The sequence below is a fragment of the Xenopus laevis genome, chromosome 1S, assembly GCF_017654675.1.
Source record: "Xenopus laevis strain J_2021 chromosome 1S, Xenopus_laevis_v10.1, whole genome shotgun sequence".
Classification (NCBI taxonomy): Eukaryota; Metazoa; Chordata; class Amphibia; order Anura; family Pipidae; genus Xenopus; species Xenopus laevis.
The window spans coordinates 25,786,132-25,803,244 of NC_054372.1; the positions used below are offsets into that span (position 1 = coordinate 25,786,132).

The 17,113-nt window shown below is 38.7% G+C and overlaps 1 protein-coding gene across 14 annotated transcripts in view; it reads right to left on the reverse strand.

Annotated features, from left to right (window-relative positions):
* The window catches only part of apbb2.S (amyloid beta precursor protein binding family B member 2 S homeolog), a 162,533-nt gene that overhangs the window by 102,406 nt on the left and 43,014 nt on the right, over positions 1 to 17,113 (reverse strand). For 8 of the 14 annotated variants that reach the window (XM_041579436.1, XM_041579441.1, XM_018243108.2 and 5 more), the window contains one exon: positions 11,340 to 11,460. In XM_041579436.1, the coding sequence (XP_041435370.1) occupies positions 11,340 to 11,385 (46 nt within the window). In that variant the 5' untranslated portion in view covers positions 11,386 to 11,460. Of the gene's footprint in view, positions 1 to 1,159; positions 1,230 to 11,339; positions 11,461 to 17,113 lie in introns of all 14 variants that reach the window. The other 6 variants (XM_041579443.1, XM_041579442.1, XM_041579440.1 and 3 more) reach the window with 1 other exon arrangement.

The window sequence follows — 17,113 nt, forward strand, 5'->3', positions numbered from 1 at the left end:
AACAAATGACTGGGATTTGGAAAACCATATCATTGATTTAGTGAATTACTAGATCTCTATCACTGCTTGCCACTGAGATATATGGGAAACATGCTGCCTTAGGCTGAATTGGTGGTTACCTCTTAGAAAAACTCAAGCAAACATGAGCACTGGTTCCCCCTGCCAGCACTAGGTTAGTAGTAGCAGCATATTTCCCAATTGAGTGCCCTATCAGTTACACTAAGCAGTAGTTGCCACAATACATAAATGGGCTGGAGTACTGTTTACATTAGTGTTCCAACCTCTCAGCCTCCAGCCAGTCCACTGTGGCTAACGGAATAGCTCTCACTGCTTACCAGTGTTTAGGGGAGTCCTTTATTACTAGTGATAGTGACGCAATTCTATCAATTGTAGGTACATTCCAGTATCACTTTAATAAAGCCTCAATGAGTGCCTTAAGAATGCATGTAAGTATGCAGGGAAGAAATGTTCTGCACATACTGTACCCATGCCCCATATTGGCCACCCAACTCTACCTAAAGTATGGGAGGTTTTTTTTATTTATAACATGCCATACACATAAATTATCCTGTTTAATATGAAAGAAGCTCAGCAGAATACATTTTACCTCCGTTTATTTGGTGTTCCTTGAATTGCATGGTGCTTTTGTTAGGGATGTACTGAATACAGGTTTTAGTTTTGGATTCAGCCCTCTTCAGCAATCCATTTTGCTTCAAACCAATCCGAACCCTTAAAATCGTGTGAAAGTATTGTTTCCACATATGGTACGTGGTTCCAGTAGCGCAACTAGAGGGGGCGGGCCCGGTGCGTGAAGCGCAGCCGGGCCCCGCCCCCTCCGTACCGCACGCATTTTCAGTGGTGCGCGGGCTGCCGGGGGTCCCTGCTCCCCCGGTAGTTCCGCCACTGCATGGTTCTCTTTACCCCTTCCTTGCCTTTATTTGCTAATGCAGATTAGGGTGTGAATTCAATTTAAAGATTCAGCCAAATCTTCATGAAGGATTCAGCCAAATCCCAAAATAGTGGATTTGTTACTACAAAAAAATGAGAATAATAAAACAAGCAAAGCAGAAATGAAAAACAGAAACATACAAATGAACAAGAAGGGGATGTAAAGGACAGTGCTTGCTCTTGAGAATAACAAATGATAAGGGAATCTAACCTTGAAGGACTTCAGACATGGATCAGAAGGGCGCCAGCAATGGATCAGGATATTGGTTAAGGTTAGAAATCTGAAAAGAGGGATGATTAAAGAAATTAAAACAAAAGAAAAATTTGGTTGTAGCTGGGATGGGTAAATAAAATGAAGAAGTTAACATAATCCAGTGAATTCAGTCCAGCATTTCCATCCTCATTGGGCTGAAATTAGTAATTAAAAGAATGCTTCTCTATTACTTTAAAGCTATATTAACATAAATTTGGCAGATCAGTTAATGAAACCATGGTTACTCCCTTTTCTGGAATAACAGCACTCTTAGTGCTATTACATGTCTTATACACCTTCCCAATTTAAAACATTATTATTATCCTTTGTTTATAATCAACTTCCATTTGTATCAGCTAGCCAAGTGTCAACACATAGGGGGTTATTTATTAAAGTCTGAATTCCAAAAACTCAAAAAAAATTGTTGTTTTTTTGGGAAAAAGTCAGAAAAAATTGCACAATTTGGGAAAAAACAAACAAATCGTACAATTTAGATTTACGTTCGTATTTTCGAGTTTTTAACCAATCCGAATAAATCGAGTTTTTTTTAATAAGAAATAAGGTCTAATTGTGGATTCTAGTTTGGTCGGGCTTTTTTAATTTAAATACTCAGAAAAATTTGGATTTAAATAAGGCCCCCAAAGTGACAAGATGTGAGCAACTGCTTTCCTGCAGGAGTGATTGGTTAATGGCAAACACTTAGAGGTAATAATAAGGTCTGCAGATCAAACAATGGAATGTAAACTCAATATAAATTCAAGAAACATTTAAGAAAGACAGAGGAAAAGAAATTACAAAATGAATAAGCAAAAACTATTTACTTAAAGTAAAATATTGATATTCTATTTCAGTTTTAGACTGCCCACTACTAGATAATGTTAATATTGAACATCTCATCTTCTACTTATAGATCACAAGCATGGACCTATCATCTTCTACACGTAACTTGCAGACAAAGACCTTTAGACTTTACTTGTAACTTTCATGTAAGATTCTTTCCTTCTCTATGTGCCACTCACAAGAATATTTCATCTACAGATAACTCACAAACGTATCTATGCATAACTCACAAGAGTAGCTCATCTTCTCAGGGCTGTTCCTGCCATGAGGCAAGGTGAATGGCCAGTAACAAGGCGCGGCAAAAAGCTGCCTCCTGTAACTTTAAGAGCCGAAATTCAGTTTTTTAAACCGGAAATTCAGCTGTGCTAGTGCAGAAAGCGCAGTAGGCGATGCAGCCCCTTTTGACCCTCGACGACGCTAAACTATTAAGCGCAGAGCGGGAGAGGGGGGCGGCATCGGGGTCGCTGCCTTAAGAGGCAGAAGCCCACGGATCGCCCCTGCATCTTCTACAGAGAACTCACAAACAAACAGTATACCTGTCTACTTCTATGTGTAACTGACAAGAGGCACTCATTCTCTACATGTAACTTACAAAGGAGCACATCTCATACATTACAACAGTGATCCCCAGCCAGTAGCTTGTGATCAACATGTTGCTGTCTGACCCCCTTGGATGTTACTTCCAGTGACCTCAAAGCAGGTGCTTATTCTTGGATTCCTGGCTTGGAGGCAACTTTTGGATGCATAAAAACCAGGTGTACTGCCAAACAGAGCCTCCTGTAGGCTGTAAGTCCACATAGGAACAACCAATTCCCAATGACATTCCATCCATTGCACCCTATGTCCAATCTAGGAACTTCTTGCATTATTATATTGCTCTCCAACTTATTTTACATTTAAATGGGTAGAAAGGGTTGGGGGCCCCCTGCTCTACAGTATTGATCTTCACCTTTTCAATAAAGTAGGCAAGATACCTAAGTGTACTACAGGTTTTTATCTTTTAAATGGGCCAAGCATAAAAGTACCTCACATTCTGTGACCAATGAAAATTTTCTAACCCGGCTGATCAATTACATGCTTTGTAAAATAAACAGCGACAAAATATACCACACATCACCAGACCTCAATGTGTAAGGGCTCTTACTCACTGGCGTTCTGACCTGCGCTCCCCTGCGTTCCGTTTTTTGGCGTTCAGCCGCAGGGGAGCGCAGGAATAGACGCATGTCATTATTTCAAATGGGGCTGTACTCACTCAGGCGCGTGTAGGCGCCGAACGCAGGTTGAGACGCAACATGCTGCATTTTTCCTGCGTTCGGCGCCTACACGCGCCTGAGTGAGTACAGCCCCATTTGAAATAATGACATGAGTCTATTCCTGCGCTCCCCTGCGGCTGAACGCCAAAAAACGGAACGCAGGGGAGCGCAGGTCAGAACGCCAGTGAGTAAGAGCCCTAATAAAACAGCATAAGTATCATGTTGTGTATTTATTTTGAGCGATTGCATCCCTCTGACTAAAAATCTGGAGTAAATGGATGCAGCTGTTTGAAAATGTTATGGGAAAATGAATCAATTAATTAGGCAAGGTTTGAAGTGGTGTAAAGGCGGCCATAGACGTAGAGATTTTTCTCTCCTGAACGACCAATTCTTGTGTGATTGGACAAATTCATCAAATTATCTGTGAGGTTAGTGGGAATTGAACGATTGTGCATCTAACGATCACACTGGTCAGAAAATTGATCAGCCGGGTTAGAAAATTTTCATCGGTCACAGTGAAATCTATCTATTGTCCAGTTGTTTGCAGGGCCAAGCAGGCAGCTTCCCTCAGTTTTCCTGGCTTCAACTAGACAACATCGCTTGTAATTGTCTTTTTAGTTGATGGACAAATCGTACATTTAAACGATCTTTTCAAGATAAGCTTGGTCTACTGATAATGAAAAGATCCTTTAAAAATCCTACCGTCTATGGCCAGCTTTAGATAATGGTGTAAAATAAAACATCCACCTTCATAAATGTTGCCAAGAACTATAATTCTGGCGATTATTGTTTTACACAGTAAGTGAAATAGGCTATGTATATCCTAAATTATGTAGTAGAATCAGCTCCCAAACTTTGTCAATTTGTGGGTCCTGGTGCACGTACCCTGACTGGCCACCTTCCAATCCTTTCACAAGTCCTGCCAGTGTTCCAATAAAGGCATTTTTATTTATAGAAAAGACTTGTGTTGCTGTACTTCAATCAATACTTATGTATATGCTAAAAGCAAGGGCAATGCATCCTCTATATATGACAAACAAGGCCTTATCTTTTACATAAACTGTAACTAACATCATCTATAAATCAGAGTGGCCTGATGTGGCTTTGAAAGGATTTTTATTGCCTCCAGTCTGACCAAGGGCTCCAAGACCTTTGTATTAGACAAAATAACATACATACATACATACATATTTTTTTAAAGTATTCACAGTAAGATGAATTGTAAAGCAACATTTTGGTACATTTTCTAGCCTATGAATAAGTAGCAGCAGCAACTCCCATGATCGGAATGTGAGCCTTAAGTCGCAGGCTGCTTATCGTTACAGTATACATGGAAGTATAAATGTCACCCGGTATGATAGACAGCCAAAAAGTTTCAGTTCAATGTTTTGCTAAATCCCTTTGTCAATGGAAAAATACATGTACGTACTTGATATAAGGTTTCCCAGCTATGAAGAAAAAAACCTTTTCTCCGCCAGAAGGCACCCAGTAATTTGGTGTCGTTTTTCCAAGTACACAGAAGAGATGGAAGGGATCTGAGGTAGATTGCTGAAGGAAATGATTCAATTCTAATCTTATATACATCAGACAGCCTTACAGAGGAAGCTGTGCTTCCTATTCATAGAACAAAACTAGTGCTTTCATTCAATCTGGTACGGACACACTCAAAAACTATCCAAGGTTCGAGGCATTGACGTGAAGTATCAGGAAGTGAAGACTGGGAATGTAAGGTATTTATAAACCTTTTTATATTTTCGCAGTACAAACTGACTGTTTTAGGGAATATTTGTCTCCAGAACAGTCTAAAATTGTTTATCATTTCAAACTGTAAGTATTTGTGTACCTGTTGCCCAAAATGATCTGCTACCATATGTTCTCAATGTCCAAGTTAGAGATATTCAAAGAATATATTATAGCTATAGCTATTTACAGTCCAGAGCCATGTGATATTGGTACTGTAACTCTGTATAATGCAACTGTGAAACAAAAAAGAACAGTTTCCACAAATGCCACAGCCACAAATCTTCTACATCTTCCCAAAGAGTAATACAAGAAGTGTGTTAAGGTCTGGGGTTACCATTTACTGCCTTGTTAGTGCTCAGACATCCCTATGATTTAAAGGAATAGTAACACCAAAAAAATGTGTACTAAAGTAATGAAAATATAATGTACTGACTGAGCTACACTGGTACAGCCGGTGTGTTTGCTTCAGAAACTCTGCTGTAGTTTATATAAACAAGCTGCTGAGTAGCCATGGGGCAGCCATTAAGGGTAAGGCCAGACGAGGAGATTCGGGGAGATTTTGACGCCTGACGACTTATCGCCACGTCTTTTGCGCGACTATCTCCCCGAACTGCCTCAGCGTTTTTTCTCCATAGGCTAGAATGAAAAGTCGCCTGCGCTAATGCACACGTGGCGATGCGTTTTCAATAGTCGCCCAAAGTTGAAAACACATCGCCGCGTGTGCATTAGCGCAGGCGATTTTGCGCTGTAGCCTATGGGGAAAAGACGCTGAGGCAGTTCGGGGAGATAGTCGCCCAAAAGACGAGGCGATAAGTCGCCAGGCGACATAATCTCCCCGAATCTCCTCGTCTGGCCTTACCCTAAAAGCTGAAAAAGGAGAAAAGACACAGGATACTCTACAGAAGCTATGTGGTATACAATGGGTTTCTTCACAACTTATCTGTGTATCCTGTGTATCCTGTGCTTGAATGGCTGCCCCCATGACTAGCAAGAAATGAAAATTCACTGCTGCACACCACTTACTTGCATGTAGGGTGCATTCAATTCCCAGACTGCCCCCAAGTCCAATAGTATCCAAGTTATGCAATTCACATGGGCTTAAGCCTTCATCTTGTTTATTGCAGACATTGTGGCACAAGCTTTCTTGGGACCAACCCCTTCCTCCGGTGCACATACATGCCCCCATAAATACACAGCAGCTTGTTTATATAAACTATAGTAGTGATTCTGAAGCAAACACAACGGTTTTACCAGTGCAGCATAATGAGTACATTATATTTTCATCATTTTAATAATACACATTCATTTTTTGGTGCTACTGTTCCTTTAATCAAGAGCAGTCATTCCAGGTGGCCATTGCTATTAAAGGAACAGTAACGTCAAAAAATGAAAGTGTTTTAACGTAATAAAAATATATTGTACTGTTGCCCTGCACTGCTAAAACTGCTGTTTTCAGGGCCGGATTTACATACCGGGTGCCCCTAGGACTAATGCCGTTTGACGCCCGTCTCCTAAGCTTTATTCATGCAAATTTTCATCGGGACCTGAGCAATGGGAATTGCTGCATGAGAAATTTAAAAAATGATTACTATATCTCCTGCGCATACCCAGTATTTATTAACCAATTTGGGTGTGGTTGGGCCTTTCCACAAATCCGGGCCTGGCTGTGTTTGCTTCAGAAACCCTACTATTGTTTGTATAAATAAGCTGCTCTGTAGCAATGTTGGCGGCCATTCAAAGGAGAAAAGGATTAAGTCACACAGCAGATAAGCTCTGTAGAACATAATGGTGTTATCTGTTATCCACTATTTAACCTGTGCCATATAGCCTTTTTTCACTTCCGCCATTGCTACTCAGCAGCTGGTTTATATGAACTATAATAGTGTTTCTAAAATAAACATATCAGTTTTACCAGTGCAGGGCAACATTACATGATATTTTTATTACTTTAAAACACTTTCACTTTTTGATGTTACTGTTCCTTTAAGACTTAGAAACATATATATATCTGGCGAGGCACATTGGTACTATGTAAGCACCACTCCTGTTCTCCTTGTACTAACCGGTAAATATCATTTTAGAAAAAAAAACGAAAAAATATGCACTTGTATGTTTGTCAGTCTATGGCAGCAGGGTGTGGGTGGGCTGCAACACAACTCCTCATGATTTTCATTTGTTTACAGACAGACACAATGGGAGTCCAGAGATTTCCTTGAAATAGTTTCTTATATACTTATTAGGGATGCACCGAATCCAGGATTCGGTTCGGGATTCGGCCTTTTTCAGCAGGATTTGGATTCAGCTGAATCCTTCTGCCCACCTGAACCGAATCCGAATTTGCATATGCAAATTAGGGGTGGGAGGGAAATCGCGTCAGACAACAAGGAAGTAAAAAATGGTTTCCCTTTCCCACCCCTAATTTACATATGCAAATTAGGGTTCAGATTCTGTTGAGTATTCGGCCGAATCTTTACCAAAGGATTCGGGGGTTCGGCTGAATTCAAAATAGTGAATTTGATGCATCCCTAATACTTATGTTATTAATCTAGGCTCTCTTCAGGGTCTGGGCCACACAAGCAGATTCGGGGAGATTAGTCGCCCCAACGACAAATCTCCTCTTCTTCGATGCGACAATCCCCCCGAACTGCCTTCCCTCTGCCCTCCGCCGGCTAAAATGAAAATAGTCTGCAGAAATGCACATGCGGCGCTTAGTTTTCCGAAGTTGCATGAAGTTTCCAAGGCAACTTCGGACGACTTCGGAAAATGAAGCGCCGCGTTGTCACAGGTGATTTTCTCCGGCAGAGGGCAGGCATTTTGGGGAGATTGTCGCCCCGAAGGAAAGGAGATTTGTCGCTGGGGCGACTAATCTCCCCGAATCTGCTCGTGTGGCCAAACCCTTAAATTAGAGTACAGTTCGGTAATTCCTATAGTGAATATACATTTCAAAATTATTTTTCCAATAACCCCTAATATTTCCAATTTCTTATGAAAACATTTCCATAATTTTACATATTTCCATCTTCTTTTTCCTCTATAAGTAATTTTACATATTTCCTCTTTAAGTATTTTTAACACAGTTTATATTCTTTAACCATACCTAATATCAAGCTTCCTTTTGCAAGTTACAACATTAACTTTGCATTCATACAGTTCTGAACATTGTTATTTCACAATGCAACTAATTTCTTAGGAGTGTCCCCCCCCCCAAAAAAAACCTGTACAACCAATACAATGTTAAAAACACAGAGGGGCAGATTTATCAAGGGTCGAATTTCAAGTTCATGGGAGTTATTTAAAAGTCCCATGAACTCGAAATTCGAACAATTGCAATTTATTAAAAAAAATAACATTTTGGAAACTCGGGTGAATAGGATCGACCCGCAAACTCAATTTGAATTTGAATCAAATTCGATTTGAGTTTTTTCTCTGAAAAAAACTCAAATGTCAGGAACGCTGCAAACAACTCCAAATTGATCCCAGGACGTCTTCAATAGGCTAAAACAGCAATTTGTCAGGTTTAAGGTTGCGAATAGTCTATTTCTAGTTCTTAAAGGGCCAGTGTATAAATCTAGAAAATCTAATTAAAATTTTTAAAAAAAACTTGAATCAAATTTTAACAATTCCCTAGTCAAATTTCGCAGTTTTGGCAATAAAAAAACTCGAAAATTTTAATTTTCACTTCGACCCTTGATTAATCTGCCCGTGAATGTAAACATTTGCACTGATGACTCATTACATTGCTCAGTGCTGAAATCTAATTAAAATTTTTAAAAAAACTTGAATCAAAATTAATAGCCAGAACACTACTTCCTGCTTTGCAGCTCTCTTGGTTTCCACTGTTTGGTTACCAGGCAGTAACCAAACAGAGACTTGAGGGGGAGGCACACGGGTCATAACTGTTGCTTTTGAATCTGAGCTGAATGCTGAGGATCAATTGCAAACTCACTGAACAGTTATGTCCCATGTGGCCCCCCGTAAAGTCACTGACTAACTCAGAGTTAGAGAGCTGAAAAGCAGGAATTAGTGTTCTGGCTATTATGTTAGACATCCAGTCACTCCAGAGTTTATACATTACATTTTTGCCTAACTAACTATATCAGAAACATTTTTTATTTTGTACATCTATTTATCTATTTTTTATTCTTACACTGAACTGTTCCTTTAAGGCTGTACCCCATCAATTGCATTGGACCTCCCCGCAGGCCACCCCAGTTATCTCTCTTATCACATTTATGTTTTCCCTTATAAATGGCCTTGGCGTGTTTCTCTGCAATGTATCCAGCTCCTCAAGATCATGAACCATACACAGTTCTCCCTCACTGCTTGGCATAAACTTGGGCACATGGTCTTGATCTTTCCGTTTGGAGACAGAATATATTAAGATATTGTCTGCAGGGAATGGGTAAAAATAGCTGTATTTGTTCTTCAGCCGTAACCACAATGCATGTTCTGGAAAATTTCAACGAATCAATAACAGCCCTAATCATGGCACAAGCTCTGTCAAATCCCCTGGGAATTTATATCCAATGAAGGAAGCACCTGGTGTTAGAACAAACATAGGCAACTAAATAATTGCCCCAAACGTCTGCAAATAATATCATCCTTGCTCTTCCACTGCTTCTTATACCCGGCATGGGACACTGCATGGGAACAGCAAGACTACGTCAGTCTTTGGCTCTCCAGATGTTGTTGCACTGCAATTCCCACCATCTCACCCAACAGATAAATATTTAGTAGTAAACTGATAATGCTGATGATGGCTGTTATGTTTGCATGTCAACAACGTGTAGCAAAGGAGCCACAGCTACACTGGTATTTAACACAAGCTGGATAACATTCTTAGAATTTAAAGGGGAACTATCGCAAAATGAAAATGTAATATAAGCTGCATCATACTGAAGGAAGAAACTTCCTAAAAACATTCAATGAAAAATTCTGCATTGTTTCTGAAATAATCAAGTTTATATTTACTATTGTGTGTCAGATGAATGATCCAATATATCTTATGGGGGGGGGGGGCTCCCTTTCCTAGCAGATATATTAGAGCTCACTCAAATAACTAATTCCAGTACAAACAAAATCTAACAAAATAACTGCACAAATCCTGCATGTAGAGAGACAAGAGTTCTGGTGATTTTAATGAGTGATCTCTAATACATCTTCTAGGCAAAAGGAGCCCCCCTATAAGATATATTGGACCATTCAGCTGACACCCAACTCCTGAACAAAGACAGAATGAGGAGAAACAGATGCTGAGAGAGGAATAGTGAAGATAAACTTGATTATTTTAGAACCAGTACAGAATTTTTAATTGATTGTATTTAGAAAGTTTCTTATTTCAGTATGAGGAAGCCAATAGCTCCCATTTAAGTTCATTGCTCCTTCCAACACTGCTTTAAATTTATACTAAACGATTTTGTCTTATTAGGTTCAATAAAGCACCAACTGCAGTTTCTGCAGAATGTTGCCCTCATTTGTCATTAAAGGGGTGTTTCACCTTTGAGTTAAGTTTTAGCATATTATGCAGCAGAATGCACGAGTCATTGAACTTTGCAATTGGTGTTTGTTATTTATTTTTTGTATTTGCTTTCCTCTTCTACATCTTTCCAGCTTTCAAATGCGGTCAGTGGGGACCGGGGCTGCTACTCTGTATGCTTACAATTGCATTATTAATTTTATTTTTAATTCCTAATGTTTCTATTTAGTCCCTCTTCTTTTCATATGCCAGTTTCTCATTCAAACCACTGTCTGGTTGATAAGGTAAACAATACCATAGCAATTCCAAACTGGAGAACTGCTGAACAAGAAGGAAAATAACTATAATGTCTATTTCAACATTTGTGAGATGAATCACAGTTTTTCTGCAGAACAGTGAGCTAAAAACAAATTATGGAAATTAATTTATTATTTGCTATCTTCCTTTAAACCCACTATACTGGAGATTTGAACAATACAACAATATTTACTTTTCAAGTAGGAATGCACCGAATCCACTATTTTGGATTCGGCCGAACCCCTGAATCCTTCTCGAAAGATTCAGCCAAATACCGAACCTGAATCCTAATTTGCATATGTAAATTAGGAGTGGGAAAGGGAAAACACTTTTTACTTCCTTGTTTTGGGACAAAATGTCACGCAATTTCCCTCCCGCCCCTAATTTACATATGCAAAATAGTATTCAGTTTGGCCGGGCAGAAGGATTCGGCCAAATCAGAATCCTGCTGAAAAAGCCCGAATCCTGGCCGAATCCTGGATTCGGTGCATCCCTATTTTCAAGCTATACGAGGGTCTGTAAAACTTACATGAACTGCTAGGTCTGTAGCTTGAACCAGGATATCTCCTACCCATTGTGGATGGTCAGAACATGACAACTGGCTCGATGGAGCAGACAAGGTGAACTTCCAAACAGATCAAACCATGGACCTGAAAAACGGAAAAAAAAGGAATTGGTTTGAATTACATAGCCATGAAGAGCATCTATCTATATATCTATCTAGCTAACAATCTACACCCAAGTTCATGCTTCTGTTATGTCTGTGTGTATGTAGATATATAGCACACATATTACACAGTGTGATAGATAGATAGTAGGATAGATAGGTGTATTTATCATAAAGAGGGGCCCTGATCAATAAATCTTACATACAATAATTACATAACATGCTTACAGGAGAACTAACCCCTAAAAAAATTAATATGGTTTAAAATGCCATATTTTATATACTGAACTTATTGTACCAGTCTAAAGTTTTAGCATCTAAGTAACAGCAAACTTGTCACAGGGGGTCACCATCTTGGAAAGTGTCTGTGACACTCACATGCTCAGTGGGCTCTGAGCAGCTGTTGAGAAGCTAAGCTTAGGGCTCGTCACTAATTATCCAGCAGAAAATGAGGTTGGTCTGTAATATAAGCAGATGCTACAGGGCTGATTATTAAATTCTGATGCTAATTGCATTGGTTTCTCTGCTGCCATGTAGTAATTATCTGTATTAATTACTAATCAGCCTTATATTGTGACATTTCTATTCTATGTGTACTGTATATTGTGAGTGGGTCCCTAAGCTCAGTAAGTGACAGCAGCACAGAGCATTTGCAGTGAATCAGCAGAAAAGAAGATGGGGAGCTACTGGGGCATCTTTGGAGACACAGATCTGTACTGCTAAAGGGCTGTGGTTGCCTTGGGCTGGTACAGAAGCACAAAACATAATTTCTAGACTACTTCTTTAGTTAGGCTTTAGTTCTCATTTAATATACTGTACATCTAAACCAGGCATGTCCAAGTGTCCCTCATTGCAAAAAGTATGGACACTCCAGATCTAAACATACATAGTGAATACAAATACAGGCAAATAAAAGCAGTATCTTTCTCTGCACTTCTGAAACATTGTTGCTGGATAAAAGCCTCTACGTAGTCGGTGACACTTTTGGTGGCGCTTATCTGGGTTGGGTCACAAATGAATTCTATTTTGCTATGAATTGTGCCATTTAGTCTTGGTCTATGGTAAGATAATGATGAGTTAACTTTACAGAGTGGAGCCAATCTATTGCATGTTTTGGATCAAACAGATCCTTCCTCAGGTGCCAGTGAACACTGGCACCTGAGGAAGGATCTGTTTGATCGGAAACATGTAGTGCAATTGAATAAAGGATCACTTGTTTGACTGCAATGGTTCTCCAGAGTGATGTATCTTAATTTGTGATGAACCTAAAACTGTGAGAACGGAAAGAAAGTAAATGTGAAATTGAATCATTTCAGTGAAGTATTATCAAGATGTTGACAGTCATTAAAGGAACAGTAACACAAAAAAAAAATGTAAGTGGTTTAAAATAATGAAAATATCATGTACTATTGCCCTGCACTGGTAAAACTTATCTTTTTGCTTCAGAAACACTACTATAGTTCATATAAACAAGCTGCAGTGTAGCAATGGTGGAAATTGAAAAAAGGCTATATGGCACAGGATAAATAGTGGATAACAGATAACATTATGTTCTACAGAGCTTATCTGCTGTGTAACCTGAGCCTTTTCTACTTTGAATGGCTGCCCCCATGGCTACACAGCAGCTTATTTATATAAACAATAGTAGTGTTTCTGAAGCAAACACATCAGTTTTACCAGTGCCGGGCAACATTGCATTATATTTGTATTACTTTAAAATACTTAAATTTTTTAATTTCTTGATGTTGATAGGAAATTCATTCCTAGTTGAGAGCTGCCAAGACAAGAGACACTGCTGAAAACATTATCTGTGTTTGCCTGCAGCAACATAAACAGACACAAGACAGCAACAGTGCTGTGACAGATGAAATGACAAAGCTACAATCACAAGAGGAAAGCAAAACATCACAGGGATTATGTGTCAGACTTTTGGCTTGCCCTGGAAATCGCACAAGCAGGGACTGCATATCAAACTGGCTCTGCTAGCTGTGATCTTTATTGGCTTCCTATCTTCCTATTACTCTGATATTTGATGTATTTGTTTATAACTAAATCTGCTGTACATTATTAATTTGATGTGCCATTCTGGAGTTTCTCCAGGCCTCCCAGTAGCAATAACAGTTTTTTTTCAGCAGAATGCATTGTATTGCATTATTTTAGAGAAAAAATGAGCTGCAGTACCCAGATTTTATTGTTAGTCTTCTGACTCGTAGTAAGTACTCTTACAAACTTAGCCACTTTCTTATTACTGGTTGAGAAGTCCTGACACCTGGCTCTCTAACAATGCTCCCTTCTGCTTTCTCATTCATATGCCCAGTTTATTACTGTTTCAGAACATGTCCCACTAGTCTAGTCTTTACTGCAACCTTCACTGACATTAATTTGTTGCTACCTCTCTCTGCTTTTACTGCATTAATTCTGACAACAAGGACTGACCTTCCACAATGTAATCTCCCCATTACCTGAGTGGATTCTCCTGGATTTTATGACCATGTAAATATTGCCACTTTCACACATATCAGGACTTTTGTGTTACACATTTGTAGTGTTACATAGCACCGCTTCCCAGATTTCTGTAAACATACAGTACATAATTATTTCTTAATATAAAGTCATTCTTTTCCAAATTATCAAACAAACATCTGCCAAGATAAAATACTGCAAAAAGAATTTGGCCTAATCCTGAACGGAATCCTGGATTCTATGCATCTCATCATTGGCCCCATTAATGAGCCCAAAATAACTAGAATGCCTGATAAAAATCAATCAAAGATGAAACTTATAATGTAGGTTTTAAAAAGGATAACTATATGTGCATGCAATTTTGTTGGCCATCTCCATGGATTACTATCCAGTTATGGATTTATTAACCCATTCTGTTATATAATCAACAGCCAATCTGATCATTAGATTACCCTAAAGGTGTTTAGCCTGATCCTACTTGGTAAGTATAAGCAAATATCTCTAGCAAAGCAACATGTAATAGATAGGTATAATGGAAATCCCTGGTAGAGATAAATTGGCACATAACAAACAATATTCTCTCTCCCTATAGAAAAGTGTGCATCGCTTATCCACCAAAATAGTCAAACCTGGTCAGTCAGGGAGCCCCTTACATGGGCATATAAGCAGCTTACTCTGTCTGAAGGGGCCAACTGGGGAAGTAGTAAATTAACAACATAACCTAGGTTCTGCTTTATAATATAATAAAAAAATAATATAATAAAAAAATACAGATATTTGTTTAATTAAAATAATAGGCAGAATGTATTTTCCGCATACATTCTATTCATTTTGCCCATGCTGAAAACATGTATATAGATGTATAATATCCCCTATAAAAGAGTAAAGTAGAACATACATGCTCATAAAGTTTGGCAAATTTTAACCATATTTCCTAAACATCTGGTCATGTATGGGCAGACGTGGGGCCATTCAGACTGAAAATTCTGTGAACTGTAAAAGCTGCATCTCTACAGGTCCTCTTTACTTATAGCTCTTCTGATCACTCAGCCGGAATGTATGGAACAATGCAAAGGTGGCCATTCATGTTTGTGGCACCTTCTATGCTTCCCATTTGTTCGGCCCACAGACTGATTGGTTGGATCCTGTGCAGGTCAGGAAGTGAACATGCAATTTCTATCTACACAACTCCATTCCCCCAAACTTTTGCACCTTTATTACTGTCCAAGGTAAATGCTGAATAGAAAACATTTAGCCAACTGAAAAGACAACAACCAGTGTGGATCTTTCACAGAAAAGTAGGAGGCTAGCAAGATATTTTATCAGGGCGTGAGTCTAAAATGTATGTTATTCATGATCAATTTAAACTTTATTATTCAGAACTGGTAACTCGCAAAACATAAGAAGATATTAAAAGCAAAGGAAAAAAACAGAAAAATGCATAGCTCTTTTGTAAATTCGATGGAAGTCACTTCCAACAAGCCAAAGTCAAACTCAACATGAATGAATGAATGAATGAAATCTGTTACTTGAAGACTTAGTTATCACCAACTGCCCTATTCACTGAAAAGAGGTCAAAACATCCAACAGACTTTTTAGTTTAAATATCTGTAGATGAGATAATCGGGGGGGACATTGTTTTAAACAAAATTCCTTGACTTGTCAGTATACTGTACCAGATCAATAAATTACTTTTAGACACCTATAGCTTTCAAAGAAATTCAATCACTTACATACAAATAATTATTCTGTATATTCAATTAATTATACTATATTCTTACACAGAAGAATGGGAGCTGCCATAACTGCTTGCTGCTACAGTGCCTAGTTTCATTTTATTTATAGACACCAATAAAGTACTTTACTATTGTCATGAAGAATAATAGATTGTTTGCTTAGTCTCCAAGCAACTCGTTTTACATTCAGAAACCTCCACACATGGAAGCAGGACTGGACTTTTCAGCATCTGTATTTGGCCAAGTGTATTCTGTAAAATCTTACTGTAAGGGACTAGGTTTATTTCTGCTGGTGGCATTGACTGTATTTGTACAATGCTGTGGAATAAGTTGGAACACTACAAATAAACCATAATTATGGTTTTTTTTCTTTTTAATCTCCAAAAGCCTGAATTCAATATTTCTCAGGACTCTAACAGGAGATGAAGTGTATACAAACATGCTGGCACAAACGGATTTGCAGCTCTTGATATTTTGGGTTAAATTCAGATTATTTACCATTTTAAGTGGTTGGCAGGGAGAATGGAATATGCATAATAAACTGTGGATGACAGGAATCATTCTTATTTCTAACTGCCCCTAACAGCTTGGATGCCATCATCTTTTGGCATTATAAAATCTGACAGATGTAGTCACCAGCTGCTGCATATTAATGCTGTACTATTAAGTATATTTTCAGTGTTGGTAAGGGCAAATTTAGTGCTACTTGGATTGTACAAATGCATAGGGAACACAAAAATAAACTTTTTAAAGCAATTATATATTTATATACAGTCATATGAAAAAGTTTGGGAACCCCTCTTAATTCTTTGTAGTTTTGTTTATCATTGGCTGAGCTTTCAAAGTAGCAACTACCTTTTAATGTATAACGTGCCTTTTGGAAACAGTAGTATTTTAGCAGTGACAAGTTTATTGGGTTAACAGAGCATATGCAATAAATTTGGCCACCCCAACAGAAATATTACATCAATACTTAGTGGAGCCTCCTTTTGCAAATCTAACAGCCTCTAGATGCCTCCTATAGCCTTTGATGAGTGTCTGGATTCTGGATGGCGGTATTTTTGACCATTCGTCCATACAAAATCTCTCTTTGATGGCTGCCGAGCATGGACAGCCTGCTTCAAATCATCCCATAGAACATAGATTTTCCATGATATTCATCGAATGTGATGGCCATTTCAGAATATTGTACTTCTCCCTCTGCATAAATGCCTTTGTAGATTTCAACGTGTGTTTAGGGTCATTGTCTTGTTGGAATATCCAACCCCTGAGTAACTTCAACTTTGTGACTGATGCTTGAACATTATCCTGAAGATTTTGTTTATATTGGGTTGAATTTGACCCTCTACTTTGACAAGGGCCCCAGTCCCTGAACTAGCCACACAGCCCCACAGCATGATGGAACCTCCACCAAATTTGACAGTAGGTAGCAGGTGT